The sequence below is a fragment of the Puma concolor genome, chromosome C1 (assembly GCF_028749965.1).
Source record: "Puma concolor isolate L17-30 chromosome C1, mPumCon1.1.hap2, whole genome shotgun sequence".
Taxonomy (NCBI): Eukaryota; Metazoa; Chordata; class Mammalia; order Carnivora; family Felidae; genus Puma; species Puma concolor.
Genome location: NC_141674.1, coordinates 11,325,624 through 11,349,818, shown reverse-complemented (window position 1 = coordinate 11,349,818; position 24,195 = coordinate 11,325,624). Strand labels below are relative to the sequence as shown.

Here is a 24,195-nt window from a genome sequence, read left to right as displayed (position 1 = left end):
GAGGTAACTCCACGCTCGTGTGTGAAGCATTCCCTGAGGGATTGTTGAGTACGTAACTTTATAGGTGAAGCGTGGGGAGTCTGACCAACTTTGATGGAAGTATTCTAAACATGCTGAAAACTACTTTTCTTTAGGGCCGGTGGACAAAGGAGTGTAACAGTGAGTAGAGTGTCCCAGAAAGCTCCCTCCCCCCCACGCCAGGTGTCTCACGGAGGCAGGAGTTGATGCAGGATCATTTCTTCAGTCTCTGCAAGCACAGACAAGTTCAAGGTGTTGACTCCTCCTGTGGAGCCCTTGTGTCATTCTTTAGGCCAAAGGGAATCCACGCAGATAGCCGGAACATACACAATGTTTTCCTCACATGCTTCGGCTGTCACGGCCTTTTCATCACCCTAGAGCTGGTCTCCACAGCTTCCAGAAGATCTGTTCAGTCTTGCACTCACTCACCCACCAAACATTTATTCTATTACTTTTTTTTTTAAGTTTATTTATTTGAGAGACAGGGAGAAAGAATCCTGAGCAGGTTCCATGTTGTCAGCCCAGAGCCCGACTCAGGGCTCACAGTTTGTGAGATCATGACCTGAGCTGAAATCAAGAGTCGGATGCTTAACCAACTGAGCCACCCAGACGCTCCTGTGTTTTGTTTTCTCAGGCACCGCAAATTAGAGGCTGGCCAAAAGGATGAAGCACGGATCGGAACTTAGAGTTTGCCAGAACGGCGCTTTGGAAACTTTTTCCTGCCATGACACACATAGAGAAATCATACAATTTTGGGGCGCCTGGGTGGCTCAGTCGGTTAAGCGGCCGACTTCAGCTCAGGTCACGATCTCACAGTTCATGAGTTGGAGCCCCGCGTCGGGCTCTGTGCTGACAGCTCAGAGCCTGGAGCCTGTTTCAGATTCTGTGTCTCCCTCTCTCTCTGCCCCTCCCCTGCTCACGCTCTCTCTGTCTCTCAAAAATAAATAAATGTAAAAATAAAAAATAAATTAAAAAGAAAAGTTTGGGGGGGAACATTTAGCTGGTAAATAATACCAAATGTTTTAATGCTAACATAAAGGTATTATGAAATGGAATGACACACACACATTTGCAAGATCAAGCATGAAACTGCAAAGAGACGTTGTGCTGGATAGAGCGTTGCCTTGAGCTGTCGCCCCAAGCCCGGTGGAAATGCGAATGAGCTCTCTCTCCTGTCCTAAGTAATGGAGATACGTGGATCGCGGAGGGAGGATTTCACTTTTTTTCCTGATCCCAGTTCCTATACTTGAAAACTGAGAATTTTAAGGGTTTTAAGAGTTCCAGAGACAGTGGTTTGAGCACAGGCTTCAGCAGAACATTGGCATGTGGGGATGAGGGTTGTGGGAGAGAACCTTCCGGGCGAGGAGATGGCGTGAGCAAAGGACTGGAGGCAAGAAAGTGAGGGCTGTGTAAGGTGAACCGTGGCTCGAGAGCCAAGTACTGGAAGATGCACGAAGGGAAACAGAATTTAAAAAGTGGATTGCGAGGCACCAGGGTGGCTCAGTCGGTTAAGTGTCCGACTTCGGCTCAGGTCATGATCTCACGGCTCATGGGTTCGAGCCCCGCTTCGGGCTCTGTGCTGACAGGTCGGAGCCTGGAGCCTGCTTCTGATGCTGTGTCTCCCTCTCTCTGCGCCCCTCCTCCGCTCACGCTCTGTCTCTCTCTCGCTCTCTCTTCTCTCAAAAGGAAACATTATAAAAAAAAAAGTGGATTGGCTTCAGGAAGCGTTATCTGGTGGGAGAGTGGAGACACCAAGTGGAAAGCTGTAGGTGGCACCACAGTAACAACAGAGGGAGCCAGTGGGGGTCTTGTAAGCAGGGAACCACCAGGACTGAGCAAAGCATTGGGCAGAGAGCAGGATCAAGAAGGAGGTGGAAAGTTGCTGAGCCACAGGCCACCTGAGGTGCCATCAGACCATCCAGGTGGGGAGTCAGAAAATGGGCAACTGGGGGGCGCGCCCCGGGTGGTTCACTCGGTTGAGCGTCCGACTTCGGCTCAGGTCATGATCTCGCGGTCTGTGAGTTCGAGCCCCGCGTCGGGCTCTGTGCTGACAGCTCGGAGCCTGGAGCGCGTTTTGGATTCTGTGTTTCCCTCTCTCTGCCCCTCCCCCACTCATGCTCTGTCTCTCTCTGTCTCAGAAGTAAATAAACATTAAAAAAAAATTAAAAAAAAAGAAAGAAAGAAAACGATACAGCCAGGACAAACACTATCGGAGAAATGGTGGTAGAATCTGTCCATAGGGGTGGTAAGGGAGGGTCGCTTTTTTTTTCTGGAAAACGGCAGGGACCTGTTCTGCAGCCCTCTTGCGACACTGAACACCCAGGATTGACCATTAGGAAACTTTGCCCCCATCGTGCAGAGTGGAGGCTGGGCGGTGTGGGTTTAAGGCGTGACGTACATGTAAAGGTTACCATTGAAAATTTTTTCTTTTTAACATTTATTCATTTTTGAGAGACAGAGAGAGAGTATGAGCAGGGGAGGGGCAGAGAGGGAGGGAGACACAGAATCTGAGGCAGGCTCCAGGCTCCAAGCTGTCAGCGCACAGCCGCACGCGGGGCTTGAACTCACTACCTGAGAGGTCATGACCTGAGCTGAAGTCCAACACTCAACCGACTGAGCCATGCAGGCGCCCCATGAAGGTTACCGTTTAAAGCCAATGCCGGCCTCTTCCATTCAATTTCAACTTCCAGAGATTAAAAATGTATACCACCACCCATGGCTCACATAACTTCATGACAAGTCACTTTTTCTTTTCCTGGTGGTGTCCCCCCCCCCCCCCCCCCGAAATAAAGAGGACTGGAGATTAGGGGGCCCCCTGGCAGTGTGACCTTCACCAAGCTGGTCTCTAAGGCCTTTTTAAAAAAAGGTTATTTGGAAAGACTCTACGCCCTGGGACGCCTGGGCGGCTCAGTTGCACAGGCCTCTTGATCTCCTCTGGCGTCCTGATCTCACAGGTCAGGTGTTCAAGCCCAGCCTGCGGCTCAGCTCGGATGGTGCAGAGTCTGCTTAGGATTCGGTCTCTCCCTCTCGCTCTGGCTCTCTGCCCCTCCCCTGCGCATGCTCTCTCTCTTTCTCTCAAAATAAATAAACTTAAACAAGAGACTCTGCTTCCCGGGAATCTTACCCCAGGCATTTCGTAACACATTATTTAAAAAAATGCATTTCCAATTTCTCTTCCTTAGAGAAAGTTTTCTTTCCCCCCTTTAACTCTTTCTGCTTTTAAAAAATACTACTCTGAAAGGGAGAAGCAGGCGCCAAGGGCTTGCTTTTGCGGGGCGCAGACCCCAGGGACAGTGCGGTGGCCGCGGGGTGGGGGCGGGGGCGTCCCCCGGGGCCCGGTTCTATTTACCGAGGGAGCCGGAGGCCGAAGTCCGGACAGGAGGCGGGGAGAGCGCGGCCCCTCGCCCGCCCTTGATCCCCAGGCCGCCGGCCCTTTCAGCACAGTCGGCCGTTCGGGCCGCTGCGGGGACCGGCGGGTGACATGCTGCGGCGGCTGGCGTCCCGCTGCGCCTTGAGCCTGGGGGCCCGCGGGGGCGCGCGCCCTGCCGCGGGGCTCCGCCACCTGGGCCGCAGCCCCCGCCGCCGGGCCTCCGATGCTCCCCGGAACCAGCCCCCCAGCTCCGAGGTCGTGGCCCGGCCGGTGGGCGTCTGCTCCATGATGCGGCTGCCGCTGCAGGCCTCCCCCCAGGGGCTGGACGCCGCCTTCGTCGGGGTGCCCCTGGACATTGGGACCTCCAACCGGCCCGGGGCGAGGTAAGGCCCGCAGGACTGGGGGACACGTGGCCGGACCGCCCGATGGCCACTGGGCGCGAAAGCCCCACGGACGGCGCCTCCCCTCAGCCAGGGTGGGGGTGGGGGTGGAAGCTGGTGCCGGCTCCAGAACGCCCCTAATCGACTGACAGACCGTTGGTTTCCCCCCTCCCTCATCACACAATGCCGATGGCACCTGATCTAGATGGCACCCGATCAAGAATTGCTCAAACACGAGGCTTTTTTTTTTTTTTAAGGTTAAAAAAATATATATTAGTTTTTAAATTCTTAATTTTTTTAAACATTTACTCATTTTTGAGAGAGAATGGGAGACAGAGCATGAGTGGGGAAGGGACAGAGAGAGAGAGAGAGAGAGAGAGAGAGAGAGACACACACACACGCACGCACACACACACAGAATCAGAAGCAGGCTCCAGGCCCTGAGCTGTCAGCACAGAGCCCCACGCGGGGCTCGAACTCATGACCGCCAGATCATGACCTGAGCCAAAGTCCGACGTTTAACAGACTGAGCCAACCAGGCGCCCCTAAAAATTATTTTTAAATAACCTCTACACCCATCGTGGGGCTGGAATTTACAACCCCAAGATAAGGGTGGTAAACTCTATGGACTGAGCCAGGCAGGCGCCCCAAGGCATTTTTTCCCTAAGATCATGGCAGAGGAAGTGAAGTCTGTTTTCCTAAATAGTGAGCATCAGCTGTCTGATTGGGCTCAGCCACTTTACAGATGTAAATACTGTATAGACGAATAATCTGAAGTAGAAATGCCACCATTTATTAAATGTCTACTAAATGCAAGGCGCTTTGCATAGATGACCTCACTTCATTCCTATAACATCCCAGGAAGGTAAATATTTTACAGATTAGGAAACTGAGGCTCACGGAGATGAAGAAGTTATCTAATGCCAATTAGTAAATTGGTGATGGGTGGGCTTCCAAGTCTGTGCCTTTAATCTCTTCAGTATACAGCCTGGATTTTAGTGATTCTCAATCAGGGATGATTTTGACCCCAGGGGACATTTGGTGGTGTTCTTGGAGGACTTTTTGGTTATCACAACTTGCTCCTGGCATCTAATCGGTTACAGACCAGGGGAACTATCCCACAATGTACCGCATGGCCCCCCACATCAAAGATTCATCCAGCCCCAAATATCAGCAGTGCAGAGGCTGAGAAACCCCGGCCGAGGTAGGACCTCTGACCTTTCAGGGATGGCTCACAGGATGATTCTTCCTCCTCCAGATTTGGACCCCGGCGGATCAGGGAAGAATCCGTGATGCTTCGGACAACCAACCCTAGCACGGGGGCTCTCCCCTTCCAGTCCCTCTCGGTTGCAGATCTAGGTGATGTGAATGTCAATCTTTACAACCTTCAGGACAGCTGCCGTCTAATTCGAGAGGCCTATCAGAAAATCGTAGCAGCTGGCTGTATTCCTCTGACCTTGGGTAATAACATCTACGAGGGCAAGTGCAGTTCTCTGCACGGAGGGTTTATTTATCACGGGCAAGCCGCGGTGAATATGGAGACGGTATAGGAAAGAGAATTTGTAATCCTTTTTGTTTGTTTGTTTATTTATTTTGAGTGGGGGAGGGGTAGAGAGAGAGAGGGAGAGAGAGAATCCCAAGCAGGCTCCATACTCAGTGCGGAACCTGATGCTGGGCTGGATCCCACGACCGCGAGATCGTGACCTGAGCCGACCTGAGCCACGATCGAGTTCGACGCTCAACCAACTAACCCACCCAGGCGCCCCTCTAATTAATGTTTCTTCTCCCCTGGGGAGAGGATATTTACATTTTTGGACTGGTACGATTGACAGGGATGGACTAGGGTGAGGCAAACGAGGCATTCACTTTAATGTTTATTTATTTTTGAGAGAGAGAGACAGAGCGTGAGCAGGGGGGTGGGCAGAGGGAGAGGGAGACAGAATCCAAAGCAGGCTCCAGGCTCTAAGCTGTCAGCACACAGGCAAGGCATCTGCTTTAGTGCAAAATTTAAGGGGGGAGAGGGGGAGGTGCCAAAAAGTCAACAATAAATATGACTGACTTTTCCCTTTTGCCTGAGGCTCCGATAGGGCTCAGAATAGCAGTGTTACTGATCCTATCTTTCTTTAAAATTTATCATGGATTTTTGGGGGGGGTACTGATTTTGAATTTTAAAAGCATTACATTAAACTAGTATTTATCTTAATTACTGAGGTTTTTTTGTTTTGTTTTGTTTTGTTTTGTTTTTGGTGTCCCTGAAATTTTGCGTCCCAGCAAGTGCCTCTACCCACCTCACCTTTGTCACCTCCCTCCTCCATTCCAGGCCCCGGGGGAAGGCTCACAACAGGGGCTCAATTGTGACTTCCTAACTATTTCAAGAACCTGCTTTTATATGACTTTTTTTTTTTTAATTTTTTTTCAACGTTTTTTTTTTTTTTTTTATTTATTTTTGGGACAGAGAGAGACAGAGCATGAACGGGGGAGGGGCAGAGAGAGAGGGAGACACAGAATCGGAAACAGGCTCCAGGCTCTGAGCCATCAGACCAGAGCCCGACGCGGGGCTCGAACTCACGGACCGCGAGATCGTGACCTGGCTGAAGTCGGACGCTCAACCGACTGCGCCACCCAGGCGCCCCTATATGACTTTGAGAGACAGGTGCGAAGGGGCAGTTTCCTCCAAGTCAGGGTCTCTGTCCGTCTATGGAGTTTTCCTCTTATCCCCCCACCCCCCCACCCTTCCATTTCTCTTTCTCTTCCAGTTCACAAAGAGTTAAAATGACACAGACCTTTTTCCAAATATCCAAATGTATTTTTGCCAAAAGCGTGGGCCCAGCCTGCAGAACATCGTGCGTGGTGTGGAGTGTGGTTTCTGGAGGGACACGGTTTGAAATCTCAGCTTTACCTCTCCCTGGCCCCTCCTGCGTCATTTCCTCACCTGTAAAATGGGAATCATAGCACCTACCTCACTGTGTTGTGTGAGGGCCACATAATGAAAGCGCACATAAAGTGCCCCGCATCCTGACTGGCATATTTTGAGCTTCTGTAAATGCGGCTACTGTTGTTTTTAATGGTCATCTATCGTAATACTTTTGTACTGAGCTGGCCAGTGCAGTGCCCATTAGCCACATGTGGTTATTGAAACTGAAATTAATTTTCAGTTGGTTTAGTGGCTGACTCTCAATTTCGGTTCAGGGCATGATCTCCCGGTTCGTGAGTTCGAGCCCCGCATCGGGCTCTGCACTGACCCTAAGGAGCCTGCTTGGGATTCTCCCTCTCTCCCTCTCTCCCTGCCCCTTCCCTGCTCGTGCTGTTTTTTTCCTCTCCAAATAAATACACTTAAAAAAGTAAAATTAAAAGTAATTAAAATAAAATAAAAAATTCAGCTCCTCCGTGGCATGAGCTACATTCCAGTGGCCACATGTGGGGAGTGGCCACCACGGTGGCCAGTGCAGCTAGAGAACATGCCCGTCATTGCAGAAAGAAAGCTCTACTGGACAGAGCTGTTCCAGACATCTGACCTGTAAGCTTTAATTTGTTTCCTCTTTTTAAATTTTATTTATGGGGCGCCTGGGTGGCGCAGTCGGTTAAGCGTCCGACTTCAGCCAGGTCACGATCTCGCGGTCCGGGAGTTCGAGCCCCGCGTCGGGCTCTGGGCTGACGGCTCAGAGCCTGGAGCCTGTTTCCGATTCTGTGTCTCCCTCGCTCTCTGCCCCTCCCCCGTTCATGCTCTGTCTCTCTCTGTCCCAAAAATAAATAAACGTTGAAAAAAAAATTAAAAAAAAAATTTTATTTATTTGTTTTGAGAGAGAGAGCCAACAGGGGCAGAGAGAGAGGGAGAGAGAGAGAATCCCAAGCAGGCTCCACGCTGTCAGCAGAGAGCTCGACGCGGGGCTCGATCCCACGCACCGTGAGATCATGACCGGAGCCAAAGTCGGATGCTTAACCGACTGAGCCACCCGGGTGCCCGTTTCCTCTTTTGGATGACAATGTAATCCCGAGTATCCCATGGCCATTCTCCCAGCACTGAACGAGACCTCATTTTAGCTGAGTATGTTATAGTTCTTCAGTCCAATCAAAAGGGTGGCACCGTTGGGCGATTTGAGGATTGCTCTGTAAAATACACGGTCCCCCCCCCCCCCACCAATCTTATCCACATGTCAGATGTTTTACTTTTTCCTCTTTGCAGGTGGAGATCACACAATCACATATCCTATATTGCAAGCGATGGCCAAAAAGTAAGTCCCAGGTGTCTGGTTCCACACAGGGTTTCAAACTTCAGGGGCTAGGGAATGAGTTGTTTGTGACTCCCTGGCATCAAGTGACCTCTGCTGGCTCAGGTTATTTGGGGTGATAGGAAATTCCCGGCTGAGTTGCTTCTGTGGATCAAAATTAAGGTCGGGCGAGCTCCAGGTGTCTCTGTCAGTCACCAGCTGGGAGCCAAGACGATTTATTTTTAACACTTCTGGCCACCCTGGCTTGCCCTACATCGGCTCTGGTGAATGCATGCTCAGCCTGTGCCTCTGTTTGGGGAAGATGAACCCCTCGTGAAATATACAACCCCAGTTAACTTCAGTTTCTGTTTTGCTTCCACGGCCAAATGCACAATGATGTTGCTTGCCGGGGAGGGGCCCCGTTTCTTCCCGAAAGGGCCCCTTCCCCAGAGAACGAGAAAATGGATATTCTAGTAATGGAAGTCTACCAGGGACGAACTAACTTTGGTTAATTAGCTTGAAGAAGAGGCAGAAGGGCCAAGGCGGTGGCGGCTCCAGTATCCATATGAGGGAAAGACATGTGGGCAGCCTTCTGGTTGGTGGTGGGTGGGCTCAAGTCTTTTCTGGAGGCTGGGCTTGCCCAGCATCGATTTAGACGATATGTTTCTTTGGGGCGGCCGGCAGGGTTGATGGAGATTATGGAGAGGGAGCTGGGTTTGAACCTGCTTCTTGGTTGTAGAAAGGCTCTGATTAGTTCAGCCGAGCTCACCTGAGCCCCATCCTTCCTTCTCATCCTCCTGGGCCTCTCCGTCTCCAAGTGAAGAAAATTCGTGGTGCTAGGTAGTGGGTGGGTAAGCTTCAGTACCTGTCTGTTCTCTGCCTGCCTTTCTCTGAGTTTATCGCTCTGAGATGCTAAACGATTTGCAGACGGAAACCAGTTGCAAGGCCGGTAATTGATGGCAGGTCTCCGCTCCGTGGCCATGAACTGTGAAGTTTGGAAGTTCGGTGGCCTAGGGGGTGGCTGTGCTCAGGCCCCGGGAGGAGGTCTGGCCTCTGAGCTGTGTGTTGTCATCAGGCATGGCCCCGTGGGGCTGCTGCACGTGGATGCCCACACGGACACGGCTGACAAGGCCCTAGGAGAGAAGCTCTATCACGGGACGCCCTTCCGCCGGTGCGTGGACGAGGGACTCCTGGACTGTAAGCGTGTGGTCCAGATCGGCATCCGGGGCTCTGCCATGACCCTGGATCCCTACAGATACAGCTGGAGCCAGGTGACAAACCAAACGCCCCTCCCTCTGTCCCCAGTCTGCAAAGTGCCCTTCTGTCCGGTGCCCCCTCAGTGGTAGCTGTAGATTCAACAGGGGCTTCAGTGACCAAATTCAGAAAACGGGACGGAAGGCCGAGTGTCCATCGAGAGGGTCACGTGGAGCCGAGAGGAGCGAGGCTGTTAGTTCGTGAGGCAAAGGAGGCCTCTCGTCGCTGGGGTGGGGAGGCGGGTGGAAACACACCCATCCCTGGGCCGTCGCTGGCTTGGAAAAGAGCCGGGGAGGCCCAAAGCCAAGGCGAGCGGCCACCTTTCCAGTTCCTGTCCTCTTCCCCACCAGGCAGAGTGGCTCCTAGGTGGACACGTGTGACAAGATCCCAACAGGAAAGACCCAAGTCCCCTGCTTTTAGAGTGTGCCAAGGCTAGTCTTGGAGGAGGTGCTACCACGAGCTGACCCGAGTTTCTCCCTCCCGTCCTAGCCAAGCTGCTCTCTGATCCCGTCCCCCTGGGGCAGCTTCGACTTCCTACCTGCTTCTTCACCAGCTGTCGTTCCTCCCTTCCTCACCAGTCAAACGGGGACGACCGTTCCGTCCTCGTGAAGATTGGGGGTCACGTGTGAAGCGTCCACAAGCACTTGGCGTGGGGTTGGCACAGGAGAAATGCCCCGTAAATGCTGCCATGCAGAAGCCTCGACCTCCCGCTCTTTACTTCCTGCCTCCTCAGGGCTTCCGGCTGGTCCTGGCTGAAGACTGCTGGATGAAGTCCCTGGTTCCTCTGATGGGGGAAGTGAGGCAGCAGATGGGAGGCAAACCCATGTACATCAGCTTTGACATTGACGGCTTGGATCCCGCCTATGCCCCGGGGACAGGGACGCCTGAAATTGCTGGTCTCACCCCTAGTCAGGTAAGGAGGTTTCACCAGTGATAGTTCCTGGGGGTGAGGATTCTTAGCCAGCGCCCCCCCCCCGCCACACCCCCGCCCCCCACTTTCCTGGGACGTGTAGTGAGTCTTCAGGATCAGGATAGGATTTTAAAAGCAGAGCACTTGGGCTTTACTCTGCTCAGGGCTGACCACAGGTTGAACACTCTTCTGGCGTGAGGAGTGGACTGATTTTGGCAAAGGCCCTCATTTCTTCTCTGGGACATAACTGTTATTTGAGCTTTGTGCCTCTGATCACCCGTAGTTGGTTCATGGGGACAGTTTGCAGCATCCCCTCTTAAAAACACTGAACGTTATCTTTTGGGGGTTAAATTTAAAAAGTGCTCACTATGGGACTACCTACCAAGGTAGTTCAAGAGTTTTAGAAACATCCAAATAAAGCTCTCTCTTTTCCTTTTTTGAGAGAGAGAGAGAGAGCGAGTGCACATGAGCAGGGAGGGGCAGAGGGAGAGGGAGAGAGAATCTCAAGCAGGTGACGTGCCCAGTGTGGACCCTGACGTGCGGACCCTCATGATTGTGAGATCATGGCCAGAGCCAAAATCAAGAGTTGGATGTTCAACCAACTGAGCCACCCAGGTGGCCCCCAAATAGAGATTTCTTAAGGTGTGCTGAGTGTGAATTAATGCAGGAGGCAGAATTGGAGTGTGGTTATAACTGGAAGGTAAGCTGCAGGAGGGTAGGGCTTTTATTTTACCAGTCCACCCCTCAGTCTAGAACAGTGCCTGACTTAAAGGCTAGGAACTCAAAGGCACTTGAGTAAATAAATGAAGGCCACTTACACCTATCAGTGATCTTATCTCCTCTAAGAAAGGGGCATGTTAGCAACTACCTCTTCCAAGCCATTCTCCATGGTTCCCCTCGGAGAGATTTCTAAGACACAATGCTCATTCCTCAGTTTATCATTCTTCTGGGCTTTTCACCGGCACAATGGAAACTCTTTGAGATGACGTGACTTCTTCCTACCATCCCCCTCACTTATCTTGTCTTCTGGCCACATCCAACTGCCGGTATTTCTTTCCATCTTGGGGTCTTTGCGTGTGTCTTTCTGCCCAGGCTGCCCTATCCCTAATCTGCTTGGTCAATTCCTTGAACTAAGTGTTTCCACCTTGGGGAGGGCTTCCCCCAGCTCTTTGGGTGGTTTTTGTATTATACTTTGCTACGCTTGTGTTTTTTGTTTTTGTTTTTTAAAGTAATCTCTGCACCCAACACGGGGCTCGAACTCACAACCCTGAGATCAAGAGCTGCATGCTCTACTGACCGAGCCAGCCAGGGACCCCTACGCTTGCTTTTCTTGAAGCCTTTCATGCATGACATTGAAATGACTGGTTTGCTTGTGTCCGTCATCACACGATGGACCCCCTCGGGAGCAGGGGCTGTGTGTTGGCCATTTGTGTCTACGTGATGCCCAGCAGTGTGCCTGGCAGTCGATAAACGTTTATCGAGCGGAAGCAACAGCTCCAAGTCCAAGGGTGGGCATGCATTGGGAGAGATCCACTGAGATCTCTGTAGTTGCTTTTCCCGGTCAATGGTGACTGCTGTGGACAACTCAGGCTTGGTCTTGGACAGGCGCTGGAAATCATCCGGGGTTGTCAAGGCCTGAACGTGGTGGGCTGTGATCTTGTGGAAGTGTCACCGCCTTATGATCCTTCTGGTGAGTAAGCGACAGTACTGTGATCCGTAAGCAGCTGCGAGTTTAAATTCTATTAATCTGCTTAATAAGTAGAAGATGGCTGCGTCCTTTTGTATAACTTGGGAACCTGCTGCGCGTGTTCTGCAGTGAAGAAAATAAACCTATTGCTCCACACCTTACAGACGTGAGCTAATTAACTCGAACACACACCCCTGGGAGGTGGCTCTTACTAGCTTGCCCTCCCGTCAGCAGAAGGAAAACCAGCCCGCAGGAACAGTGATAAGGTAATTGGTAGTAGGATAGCACAGCCCCCCCCTCCTCCTTTGCTGTTTCATGGAGAAGTGGATTGTCGCGGCCTAAGTGATGTTTATTAATATTAAAAAAGTGGGCAGTTAGCTGGTTTAGGAGAGATATTCAAAGCAGAGGCCGCCCCAACAATTTCAATTTAGAGAACTTACAGACTGAGGCCCGTTAGCTTCGGAGGAGAGTAGGTGATAAATACAATACACACCATTATTATAGGCTTTCCTTTGGGGTGGGAATCTGTTTGTAAACAAAGAGCCTTCTGGTTCAGGGGAAAGCGTGTCCACAGGGTGGCTGGGCAGAAGAGGGAATCTGGAAAGGCAGCACAAAGGCAAGCGAGAGGCTCGGCCCGCTGGCTCGGTGTTCACCTTTGGTTTTTTATCTTTGTAGGAAACACGGCCCTCCTGGCGGCTAACCTGCTGTTTGAGATGCTGTGTGTGCTCCCCAAAGTGACAGTTGTCTGAACCTCGTGCTCTTCCTGATAAATCAGCAGCTTGTGTCGATGACAGATTCTCAGGAATTTATGTGCAAGAGGCCTGAGTACTCAAATTTATGCCAGTAAAACCTTCTGCTAGAGTGTCACTGGAGGCTGTAAAATCAGGGCATTCAGTAGAAGTCTGATCCAACAGCTAATATTTCTAAGGAGTCTGAATTAAAGAGAAGCACGTGTGTTGTTACAAGGGACAGAGCATTTAGTTTAGGATTATCTAAAAACTGGAGAAGTGAAATTAAAAAAAAACAAACAAACAAACCCATAGGACAGAATCCCGTATAAACATCTCCTATGTCTCCAGTTCCTCTTCCTTTACACTATGGCTCCTCCTGAGGAACTCAGGGCTGCGTCTGGGTTTTAGGCCATTTGTGAACATAAACAAATAGTTTGAAAGTAACATGCAGACTCTCACAAAGAAACTGCCCAGCCAACAGCCCAGGAGGGCGCATGGAATGTCTTTTCAACCAGACAGCGGGTGGCCTCCAAAGTGCCCTTGGTGACACTTCCTTAACCTACTCCCTGCCTCAGTTTCGCATCATCTGCTCTTTGCGCTGGCCCACCCTCTAGGGTAGCAGCTCCTGAGATCTGCACTGAAGATTCAGGCATGTGTTTGAGTTACACGCAAATACAATTTTGTTGAGAATGGGTCCACGATCAAATCCTCCTCTTCCTGATGCAAGGGCGATGCGTAATCGTCACACATTAAAATAGTTTATTTCTGTTTCCAGTCTGTAATATTCTTAAAACAAAAATAACATCAGCTTCAGTGCCTGTTCACAATACAAAACAAAAACAACATAAAAAAGACACCATTTGCCAAGTGAGTTATTTGTTCCTAAGAGTATCAAAAGTGCAAAATATTCACCTTCTTTTCAGACCGCTCTCTAAAGTTTCATCCTCCTCCTTGACAAACTGAGTGGACAGATTCACAGCTGCCACACTGCATTTGTTTCCAAGGGACAAGGTCAGGCATTTGGATGCGAGCAATTATTTCATCTGTAAAGACATTCTGCATCAGCTTTTAAAGAATTTTACTTAGGAAAAAATTTGAGTGTCTGCTTCCAATCTCTTTTCCCAAACAAAGCAAATCACTTAAAACACAGTTAGACCTCATTTCTTTTTAAATCAGGAAAAACAAGTATGTGCTGAACGAGGAGGCAATCAGCCTATTAATTTGAAAAGTACGGCCAAATTTTCACGGTCGGTAGGTGATGGCAGAGAGAGACCATGGTGCTTAATGGAAGTCAAGGTGGTCTTATGGAAACGCTGCTGACTCATAGCTGACAATCTCTTAGACAAATTATGCCACCGGCACCTGGACGATAAAAAAAATATTTGTAAGTAGGTGTGTATTCTACAAAGACTTGTTTTAGGCCAGTTTTCATCCCCATCCGCTAAACATGATGCGTAGTCTCTATCAACCAGAAAACCCTACTTCTAAAAATAAAACAACATTGTCAGTCTCAACATATTCAAAGGCCAGGAAGTTAACTTAAAGCTGAAATTAGGTCTGTGTGATTACACACAAGAGGGGAAAAGGTGGCATTGGCCGAGTGTGACAGCGGCTCATACATCTGACACAAAAGTAAACCAATTCATGGGAACGTTCAGGAGGATAGGCTTGGGTGGTCAAGGGCGAAGTTCAGTCGAAGTAAAACCTCCCTAGTGTCCTCTTGGGGGACATCTCTTTCAGCCCCAAACAGACCAGTGGAAGAATTTGCCAGGAATGTTTCTAATCCTATTCTCACTTTCCTTTCTCAGTGCAAAGGAGGGTGCGGCTAACTGTCCGAAGGTGCTTTTGATTTTAATGGGAAACATTTTTAAAGTGAACAAAGCTGGGGAGATTCTGTTTTCAGAAATGAAGGTCACGAATCCCATTAGTACCAGAAGTTAAAAACCAAAGCCCACCACTGAACCAAAACACCACTCGCATCAGCAACCATAAGAGACCTAGAAAATAACTCGGAGGACGGCGCATCGAGGAACCAAATGAGTCCCTTAATCACGCCTGCCTGGGCCAGGTGCCAGGAGGTACGGCCACCAGAGCAAGCATCCAGTTTTTAGAGGATCATGTGGAAAAAAAATGCAGCCTGGCAGTGATTTCGTTCTTTCTTCCTTTTTTAAATAAAGCTACAGACTCCACGGAAACTACAGGAACTCCTGGGCTTAAATAATTAATTACTTGCCACTGTAGCTCAATATTTAAATTATTCAGGATCCAAATCGCTTAGTTTCAAGCAATTATGATTAAAGAGATACTAACTCAGTAAATGTCCCATCAGTGATTCCGACCCTTCCTTTTATAGAAGGGCAAATTTACTTTGACAGGAGAACTGACCACTCTTGGAAGTTGTTCAAACTCCACCGGTGGTTCTGCCCTAAAAAAAAAAAAAAAAGAAAAAAGAAAAAAGACAAGAAAAAAAGGCAAGCTCTCTAACTGGCTGGTGTGATCCACTGTGCACTGGAGCTCTGCAAGCTGGGTGCTGATGGTGGGTCGGACCCTGTTAGTGGTGAAGCAGTTGTTGAGTTAAGAGTGAAAGCAACTGAGATATCAAAATCTAGGCCAGAAGCTCAAAGGAAGCCTTTTGCCAAACAGGAGTCTAGAACAAGTCTTGGGTCACTTGTCACAAAAGAGAGCCCAAAGTTACAGCACTTTGGGGGTAACAGTGTTCAAAATACAATTGTTGAAAAGAAATTTTAAGTTCCTTGATACAAAGACAGGTCTGGTAGTTTACTAAAGAGACACGACTGGAGGTTCCTCGAGCCTGACTCAGGGCAGGTGGGAATGAGGTGTCTTCATTGAACATCTACTGGCTTCTAGCAGCTTATCTCTACGTCCGGAGAACAAGGTCACAAATCATGGCTCCTAAGATTCATACCCTAAAACTGACAGAGGGAGAAAGGCATGGGAAAACGTACGCGTGAATGGCTCAAAGTCATTACAGTACTTCCTGCCGTGCAGATCCCTCCCTGGCGACATCTAGTGCTGAGGCGGCGGCCGGGGGGACACCACCGAGAGGTCACTTCGGTCACTGCCCAGCCCTCCCTTCTTTTGTCTTGGGAAGGAAACCAAATTCACATGCAGAGCCCCCACTTATCCCCAGCCTTTTAGAACTCTGGCTGCCAAACCGGGGCAGGGGGATACCCCCCAAATATACTTTTAGCCACTGACTACTGGAAAAACTATCAAATGTTAAGGTTGCTTGGAACCGGGCCTCTTTCGGGATGCAGGGCCTAGAAGCTGCCGTGGGCTGTCCGGGTGACGCAGCATGCACCGGGGCGGAAGCAGAGCGGGGGTGGGGCAGGGCGGGAAGTGACCCGACCGGCACTCCGGGCTCGCGAGGTTCCGTCTGGGTACCGCTGCGGGCTGGAGCCCCCAGCTTCTCCCACAGCACAGAGACAGGACAGGGGAGCGAGGTGTGAGCATGTGACGGGACGGGACGACCAAAAAAGAGGGGATGAGCAGTCTGCTTTAAATGGTGTGGCATTCAAACGAGGGCGAAGAAACCCACAGGAAAATCTTCTGATCTGGGGGATTCAGCTTGAGGTGTTTTTCACTCCCGGGTTAGAACAGGACAAAGGAAAGATTCTTCTAGCCACTGTTCCAGAAGAATAATCTAGAATCTATTCTCTGTCCTCGGTGATAGGTTGAGTCCTGAAAAGGCCTGTTCGCAGGGGCCTATTAAAAAGCCTGAAGAGTTTAAGTCTCTCTTGAGCCCCTCTCAGTCTAGTTCGGGCCACGACGGGATATAAAACCTCTGTAAGGAGCCTTCCAGCAGCCGCTCCATCCATAAGGACAACTTGCTCAATTTTCCTTTGACGGGCCTGGGTCCAAGGCCACAGGAAGGTTTCCCCCGCGATTCGCCCAGATGGAGGGAAGAGTCAAGGGCACCGCAAGACCCCATGGCTTCCTCCTCTTCCACTGCTTTCTGGGGCTTGAAGAGGCAGAAGTATTTCTTGTGGCCGTTCAGGGCCAGCACGTAACCCGTGTAGTCCCGTTCCATGAAATGCTTGTCATACTGGTTTGGGATCGGGGCGGCATCTTGAGCAAACTCCAGCAAGTACTCCAGCCATTCTCTGTGTTTGTCCAGACTCAGGAAGGAGAAGTGCAGGCAGCTGCTCCTGCCGGAAGGACAGAAGAAAGACTTAGGGCACATCCTGACGCCTTTAACCGCAGGGGACACGAATGCCTCAGTCAGACTTCAAGTGGCAGGAGGAGGCGTTGCGTCGGGTGGGGCCTGGAGACGGGCAGAATGGGGGATTCCCCTGGGACCTGAGGGCTGCTTCCACACGTGCCACGCTCTGCTTGCCCCATCGCCCTGTCTCCTGCTGGGTGTCCCCTGTGACCCTCTCGGTGTCCAGCTTCAGTAAAAACACACGAGAGCGACAGGGTAGAGCTCCCTGAAAGGCTCAGGGAAGAAGCCGGCGGGGGGGGGGGGGGGGGGGAGCTCTTCTGTTCAGAAGCATCGGGACAGGGAGTCAAGGGGACAAGAGGTCACAGCCAACATCTCGCTGCAAGCAAGGAGCCCCCCGTGGTCAAGGGGAAAAGGGTGAAACTGTCCTCCAGCTCCCCCCTCACCCGAACGTGCCCTCCCTTGCTCTCCCTCCCACGAGCTTACCCAGTGAATGTGTAGACCTCCAACGCGAACTTCTGCAGTAGGCTGGTCTTGGTGGGGTCTGACAGGATGAGGACCACGTTCATGTGGCCCGGCCTCAGGCGGACCAGGTTACTGGTGTATGTCACGTCTGTGAGTTCCGTTACCTCCACGAAGCCCTTTTTAGGGATCTTGCTGTGGGGAGATAGTGAGGAATTAAGATGTTATCAGGACAGGGGAATGCCATTACTTTGGGAAAAAAAAAACAGGAGGAAGAAAATGCTCTGTTCCAACCAGACTAGACAGGTTATTTAATATTCTCGAGCCTGGCACCCTGGCAGGACAGGGACGGTCCCTCCTTGGTGGTCCTGGGCCTACGAAGAGCCTTTCAGATGCTACTGTTCAGCTGGTGGAGAAGCGGCTTTAGGACCGGATGAAAGCGCTCACCACGGTTATGGTGATGCACCCTTCTCTGCGTCTGGCTCGTCTAGTGGCTCTGACATACTTGGCCTCCTGCCCCCATTATTAAATTTGAGATCGAGAGCCTGCAGGTACTGAGTAGAAGGTAAGTAGGTCCTGTGTCTAAAGGCCTACGGGGTCTCAGTAAACACTAGCCGGCGGCTGACTTGCCCCTAAATTCACATCTCACACACAAGGAGGTGAACCCGAGTGCGTGTATAGACTGGTTCTGGAACACCGCTCTGTCAGACCAACTCGGCCTGTGGCTCTCCTGCCGGGGTGGTGTGGTGGGGGTGGGTTTGGTGTCCCGTTAGAGAAACCTGCTGTTTTCTTTGGTGAAGCTTGGCTCAGTCTTCCCGGCCTTCTCGTGGACTTCCTCTTTATCTGGAGGGTTTGACTCTCGCTCATCGTTCGAGTCACTAAAGTAAGAAACAAGGAGTTTAGGGGCGTCTGGGTGGCTCAGTCGGTTAAGCATGCAACTTCGGCTCAGGTCATGGTCGTGAGGTTGGTGAGTTCGAGCCCCGCGTCGGGCTCTGTGCTGACAGCTCAGAGCCTGGAGCCTGCTTTGGATGCTGTGTCTCCCTCTCTCTCTGCCCCTCCCCGCTCATGCTCACTCTCTCATTCTTTCTCTCTCTCTCAAAAGTAAATAAACGTTAAAAAAAAAAAAAAAAAAAAAAAAAAGAAACAAAGAGTTTTACAGAAGGAACAGTACAAATGACCCCGAGGTGTGGGGCCCACCCTTGGGAAATCCCACTGAGAAGCCACACAGGCATTTACCTGAAAGCCTGAACGATGACTGTGCCAAAGAGGATGAAGAGAGCAGAGAAGACCAGGGACAGAAGGGGCATCATTTCCCGCCTAAAACAAAGGGAATAAACCCTGGTCAGCTCTGGATGGGCTGTGACCTCAGTTCATGATACGAGGTATCTTCTCCCTGGCTCAAACAAAACCAAAAAAAAACCAAAAAAACAAAACAAAACAAAAAAACCAAAACCAAAACCAAAAAAACCCCAAACCAAAAAGGCTTCGTATCAATAAACACTTTCTAGTTTCATACAAATAGAGGTTTCTTTTGAGGGTGAGGGTGGTGGTGGGGAAAGCGGACAGTTTTTCCCTCACCATTTTAGCTCAGACTGCTTATTCCAAAAGCTTGATATTACGGGGAGCCTGGGAGGCTCAGTCGGTTAAGCGTCCGACCCTTGATTTCGGCTCAGGTCATGATCTCATGGTTTGTGAGTTCGAGCCCCACATCAGGCTCTACACTGACAGCATGCAGTCTGCTTGGGATTCTCTCTCCCTCTCTCTCTGTCTCTCCCCTGCTCATGCTCTCTAAGATAAACTTTAAAACAAATAAATAAAATTTTGATATTCTGTCTCAACGTAATAGGTTCTGCTTAGTAAGTTCTGCAGAAGGAAGTCAGAGGATTTACGTTGTGAATGTGGGAGAACATTCTGATGTCAAGGGTGCTATCGGTGGCTAAAAAGTGTGTGGGACTCTTTCCTCTATTTTGATTTTTTTCTGGCCAGAATAACTCAGACATGGCCCAAAGGGGGTAGAGCAGGAAGAAAAAGGTGACCTTTCGCAATTTCCTCTAGGACCGGCGCTCTAAAATTTAATTCGCCCGCCGACAGTCCTCCAAGGCCTGCCATTTGTCAGGAGCTGTGCTGGGTGCCAGGAATCACCGACGTGAGGGCGACGTGGCTCTGTCCTTCAGGAGCTCGCGGTACTTTGGGGGGTGGGGGTGGGACATGCCTCCCTTCTCTGGTTAACTCACTGACGGGTTTGTACGTCTCTACGCCGGCCCCCGTGTGGGCCAGGCCCTGGGCTGGGCATCAGGGGCGCCTCGATGGAGAGGACAGGCCCAGGCTGTGCCGCGTGCAAGCACGGCCCCGGGTGATCCTTTCTCACCCAACCAGTGGGAGAGGGTCAATCAGCAAACACGTAAAAAGTGAAGTGACTGCGAGAAGGAAAAAGGGAACGAACACGTGTCGGAAACGTGTACCCGACCTGCCACTTGTCTGGATCAAGTTTACACTGAAATCGAAGGACAGAGTTTTCAAGAGCAACACAGTGGTTCTATTAGCATTGGTGAAAGAGAAATTCAATGTAGCAATGTTCCCACCAGTTGTTGTGAAATATGCTGTCCCAGCAGTCCGAGATGTAGTCGGAAGCGGAGTAGAGCCACCGGAGGAGGAAGATCTGTTGGGAGAGAAAACACACGTCGGTCAGGACGGGGCGCCCGAACCCCAGGGGGGAGAAGTCCTTGCCCACGACAGCGTGCCGCCAGCCTCTGCTCAGGCTCCTCACGAGCCCTGCCCGGAGCCCCCTCTCCTGGGCCACGTGCTTACAGGGGCAAGTTCATCGGTCAGGTCGGGGAGCACTGCCTCCGAGGACAGGAGAGCGGGGTCTCTGCGCAGCTGGTCGAGATGGCCCAGGAGGGTGAACTTATCGCTCTCGCTCCCTGTCCAGGGAGCTTCGAGGGTTTTATACACTACCCTTCCTCCCGTGGTGCGCCTTTCCAAGATAGACACCTGGCGGGAAAAGAGAGGAAGCCGTCAGGAGTCTTTCCAAAAGGATGGGAAGTTCCTGTTTGGTCTTTTTTCGGGGGGGGGGGGGGGTGGAAAAAAGGGTCCAGTGGAGTCAGCAATGAACTCAAACACGGATATGGATCGGTAGAAAATATGTGCAAGAGATTTACTTTTTTTTCTGGCAAAGAAACTAGGGTGACTTTCCACAGCTTTTGCTAAGAGTTAAAGCTCTTTCTTCTGAGTAGACTTTTTTCTGTAACCTCTGACTTAATATAATAAAGAAACTTTCTCGTTTAGAGAGATTTTCCACGATTACCAAAAAGATGGCAAAGAGAGGATTTAATGCTTCTGTAGAGTGATGACAAAGGAGGGGAAGGGAAGGAGAGATCAATTAAAATGCAGTGAAAAGAGGCAGAAGTAAAGGAGGGAGAAATTTTGAAAGCCTTTTACTGGTGGTCTAAGGAAGATTTTACAAAGTAGGTACTCTAAGACTAGACCCGGCATGGGGAGAAAAACTGGGGAAAAGAACTGACACTCCTGAACCTTTACTCATAGGAAAGATGCTTTCTGTGAAGGTCTAAGGCTGAAAATCTAGGAGGTGAAATCCCCAAGGTCCAAGACTGTTTCAGGAGTAGGCTTTCAAAACAGGCTCAGAGATTTCTGGACCCCTGGAATCTGTATTCAAAACTCCCAAAGGAGGAGGAAACAGTATCAGGCGCCATGAGCTTGTCAAGAGCTCAGAGTCAGAAGAGAATCCATGACTCACCGCGGATCTTCCTGGAAACGTATCGCTGTCCGGTACTAAGGTGGTGGCAAACTCCTGCTGCCGGTTACTGTACATGTGCACGAATCTCACTGTGTCCTGTGTGTTTGCCAGGGCAAAGGACAGGAAAGCCTCAAAGGGTTTCCCCAGCTTGGTAGCCTCGGGAGTCAGTAAAACCACACAGTACCTGCACAACAACAAAAGAGAAGACTTTATGAACTGATCTCCGAGGCCAAGGCTAGGAACTGCGACGGCAGGTGAAGGCGACGAGGAGCAGGCGCTCATTTGACAGACGAAAGCCGGGTGTGAGAAGGTCTCCAACGAGGGATTTCCAAGTCACCGATGACCTGTTCTTTTCCAGACTGGTGATGTCTTCCCCAAAGCAAACTTTACCACACTTAGGAATTTCTTTCTTTCTCTCTCTTTTTTTATTTAAAAAAAAATTTTTTTTTCAACATTTATTTATTTTTGGGACGGAGAGAGACAGAGCATGAACGGGGGAGGGGCAGAGAGAGAGGGAGACACAGAATCGGAAACAGGCTCCAGGCTCCGAGCCATCAGCCCAGAGCCTGACGCGGGGCTCGAACTCACGGACCGCGAGATCGTGACCTGGCTGAAGTCGGACGCCTAACCGACTGCGCCACCCAGGCGCCCCACTCTCTCTTTTTTTAATGTTTATTTATTTTTGAGAGAGAGAGAGAGAGAGAGAGAGAGAGCAAGCAGGGGAGGGGCAGAGAGCAAGGGGGGCCAGGGGTTGAAGCAGGCTCTGCGCTGACGGCAGAGAGCCCGATGCGGGGCTCGAACTCGCCAACCGTGAGATCATGACTTGTGCCCAAGTCAGCTGCTCAACCGCCTAAGCCACCCAGCTGCCCAGGAATTTCTTTCAGGGCAACGGCTCTGAGTCCTTGATGCAGAAGGGCTTCCAGAAGCCAACTGTTGTAGTTCTTCTGCCACAGGCAGGGTTGTTCAAATCTATCTTGGGCTGGGGTTCTCTGAGCCTCATTCTGAAGGGCTTCCTTTGCAATCTTTCCAAGGGTAAGTGTAGCTCATCATTTATTCATTCTCTAAAATATTTTTTTAAAAATTTTATGTTTATTTATTTTTTGAGAGAGAGAGAGAGAGAGAGAGAGAGAGAGAGAGAGAGAGAATGCAAGTGGGGGAGGGACAGAGAGAGAGGAAGACACAGAATCCAAAGCAGGCTCCAGGCTCTGAGCTGTCAGCACAGAGCCCTGTGCAGGGCATGAACCCACGTACTGGGAGATCACAACCTGAGCCGAAGTCAGATGCCTAACCGACTGAGCCACCCAGGCGCCCCTCTTTCTCCCAAGTATTTAGGAAGCACTTACTGTATGCCTGCTAAGATGGACAACGTTCTTGCCCTTGTGGAGCTTAGAGTCTAGTGGGGAAGTTGGACCACACATACATAGATACATCGTGACAAGCAGTAACTAGTGTTATGAAAAAGAAGAGGAGGAGAGAGAGAGAGTCCAGGGTGGGGGGGGGAGCCACACTCCATTAGACAGATTGCTCAGAGACACGTCACCTCCCAGAGGTGAGCAGAAGCCTGAAAGAAAGGGGTCAGGGCATTCCAGGCGGAGAGGACCTCAAGATAAAGACCCTCTGATGGAGAGAGACTGGGCCCAATACGCAGTTCCAGTAAGATCCCTGGCTGACGTGTGGAGAACCGTGTGGAAGGCACAAGAGGGGTATGGAAGCAGAGACCGGTTAGAAGGCTAGCAGGGTCTCTCGATAGGTGCCGGTGGCCTGCTCTAGGGCGGCAGGGGCAAAACAGGTGAGAACAGGGTGGATATGGGAGATTTTCTGAGGGCCACATACACAACAATCCTCAGGGTCCGGGATATACTTCTTTATATCGAGCTAACGTCTTTCTTCTCAGTCTTATAAAGGAATAAAGGAATCAGACAAATCTGGAAACCGGGAAATTTTCTCACTTTAAATCATATTTTAGTTATATTTTCAAGTAAAATGACCAGTACGTTTTCCTTTCCTATCTAGACACGTTTCCCAGTGAACTAGCCCTACATTTAAAGCCACTGATTCATTCATCCGAGAAATGTCTAGAAAGACATTTTCCCTGTATTTCCAGACTTTTTGGACGCCCTGTATGAACAAATGTGCCTCGGCCTTCCACTCCCTGCTAATTATCTGACCGTTTCCTCAGTGTCCTACAGCTCCCTAGGGTTAGCTGCTGCCCCAGCCCCGCTCCTGGGCCTCTGAAGGCGCGCCCTGTGTGCGACGCTCTTGTAGGAGCAGGGACTCTCTCGTATCTGTGCTTCTTTAAAGGGACCCAGACTGTCCCCGACAACTGGCCCAAGTCTGTTCGTCCTTCTGGCCTCAGCTAACGGGTTGCGAATTAGGGAGATCCTCTCTGCCCCCTGGGCCAGGCTGGCACCCTGGATTCACACACCCCACTACTAACAGAGTGGGCAGTCGGTATGTGTTACCTACAGAGAAAGTTCTGACCGTCACAGCTAGATGTTTAATCGCCCTGCAGAAGAATGTGCCGTGGCCTCTCTATTGTAGTGACAGACAGGGACAAAGCCTTGAGTCCTTACTTCCTCTGTCGGTGAGACCGTTTCACGGGGCACAGCTCATGGAACAACTTCTGGCTGGTGAGCCTGGCTGCTAGTAGATACTTGTTTTGGGTGATGAAGTCGTCAACGACCTGCTTCTTCATACCTCGGGCCTGCGGAAAAACCAACAAACGGTTGATTTTTAGTCCCTCTGCTCACTGCCAATGGGCTGTACGTAGAAGCTGAAAAAAAATGTGGCTGACCCGTGAAGTTGTAGTTTCACGTTGTATGGCGACAGCAGATGGCAGCCACACTTGTCGTGAGCACAGCACACAGGGAAGCGGGGTCACTAGCTTGTACACCTGAAACTAATGTCACGTTGTATGGAAACCGTACTCAAGAAAAAAAATATATAAAAAAAAAGAACTGGAAGAGAAATGTGGTGGACCCTGGCTAAAGTGATATAATAAATAAGACGGGTCCTGTCCAAAGAAATAAACACGTGGGAATCTATTTGACAGTGTGGGGCCGGACGCAATGACAGAACTACTTCAGGTCAAAGGAAAATCAAGTGCTCTTTCCACTGTGGAGTTTTTGTATACTTTTTTTTTTTTAATGTTTATTTATTTATTTGTTTTGAGAAAGAAAGAGAGAGCGAGAGAGCGAGCGAGCATGCACAAGTGGGGAAGGGGCAGCGAGAGAGAGAATCT

At 50.4% G+C, this 24,195-nt stretch overlaps 2 protein-coding genes across 6 annotated transcripts in view; one reads left to right on the top strand and one right to left on the bottom strand.

Moving 5' to 3' along the window:
* The first annotated feature begins 3,391 nt into the window (after positions 1–3,391).
* Positions 3,392–13,328, top strand: AGMAT (agmatinase (putative)). Of its 3 annotated transcripts, none has more exons than XR_015254496.1 (8): positions 3,392–3,771; positions 5,027–5,229; positions 7,952–8,000; positions 9,052–9,247; positions 9,964–10,143; positions 11,746–11,830; positions 11,957–12,093; positions 12,503–13,328. XR_015254496.1 is itself a non-coding variant. In XM_086715762.1 (7 exons), the coding sequence occupies exons 1-7, from the start codon at positions 3,500–3,502 to the stop codon at positions 12,574–12,576; spliced, it is 1,059 nt and encodes a 352-aa protein (XP_086571888.1). In that variant the 5' UTR covers positions 3,394–3,499; the 3' UTR covers positions 12,577–13,328. The 3 variants fall into 3 exon arrangements, 1 of the variants encoding a protein (XP_086571888.1); XR_015254497.1 differs by having other exon boundaries at positions 3,393–3,771; positions 11,992–12,093; XM_086715762.1 differs by lacking the exon at positions 11,957–12,093 and having other exon boundaries at positions 3,394–3,771.
* Positions 13,301–24,195, bottom strand: part of DNAJC16 (DnaJ heat shock protein family (Hsp40) member C16) — a 44,987-nt gene continuing 34,092 nt past the window's right edge. For 2 of the 3 annotated variants that reach the window (XM_086715756.1, XM_086715757.1), the window contains 8 exons: positions 23,528–23,658; positions 20,955–21,138; positions 20,009–20,191; positions 19,783–19,859; positions 18,437–18,517; positions 17,980–18,078; positions 17,225–17,395; positions 13,301–16,727 (listed from right to left, as the gene is read on the bottom strand). In XM_086715756.1, coding sequence (XP_086571882.1) covers positions 16,328–16,727; positions 17,225–17,395; positions 17,980–18,078; positions 18,437–18,517; positions 19,783–19,859; positions 20,009–20,191; positions 20,955–21,138; positions 23,528–23,658 — 1,326 coding nt within the window. In that variant the 3' untranslated portion in view covers positions 13,301–16,327. The remainder of the gene's footprint in view (positions 16,728–17,224; positions 17,396–17,979; positions 18,079–18,436; positions 18,518–19,782; positions 19,860–20,008; positions 20,192–20,954; positions 21,139–23,527; positions 23,659–24,195) is intronic. The other variant, XR_015254495.1, reaches the window with a different exon arrangement.

Coding starts and splice junctions, on each gene's coding strand:
- AGMAT (XM_086715762.1), top strand. CDS start 3,500: ATGCTGCGGCGGCTGGCGTCCCGCTGCGCCTTGAGCCTGGGGGCCCGC. Junction 5,230..7,951: donor CTGTATTCCTCTGACCTTGG/GTAATAACATCT, acceptor TCCTCTTTGCAG/GTGGAGATCACACAATCACA. Junction 8,001..9,051: donor TTGCAAGCGATGGCCAAAAA/GTAAGTCCCAGG, acceptor TGTTGTCATCAG/GCATGGCCCCGTGGGGCTGC.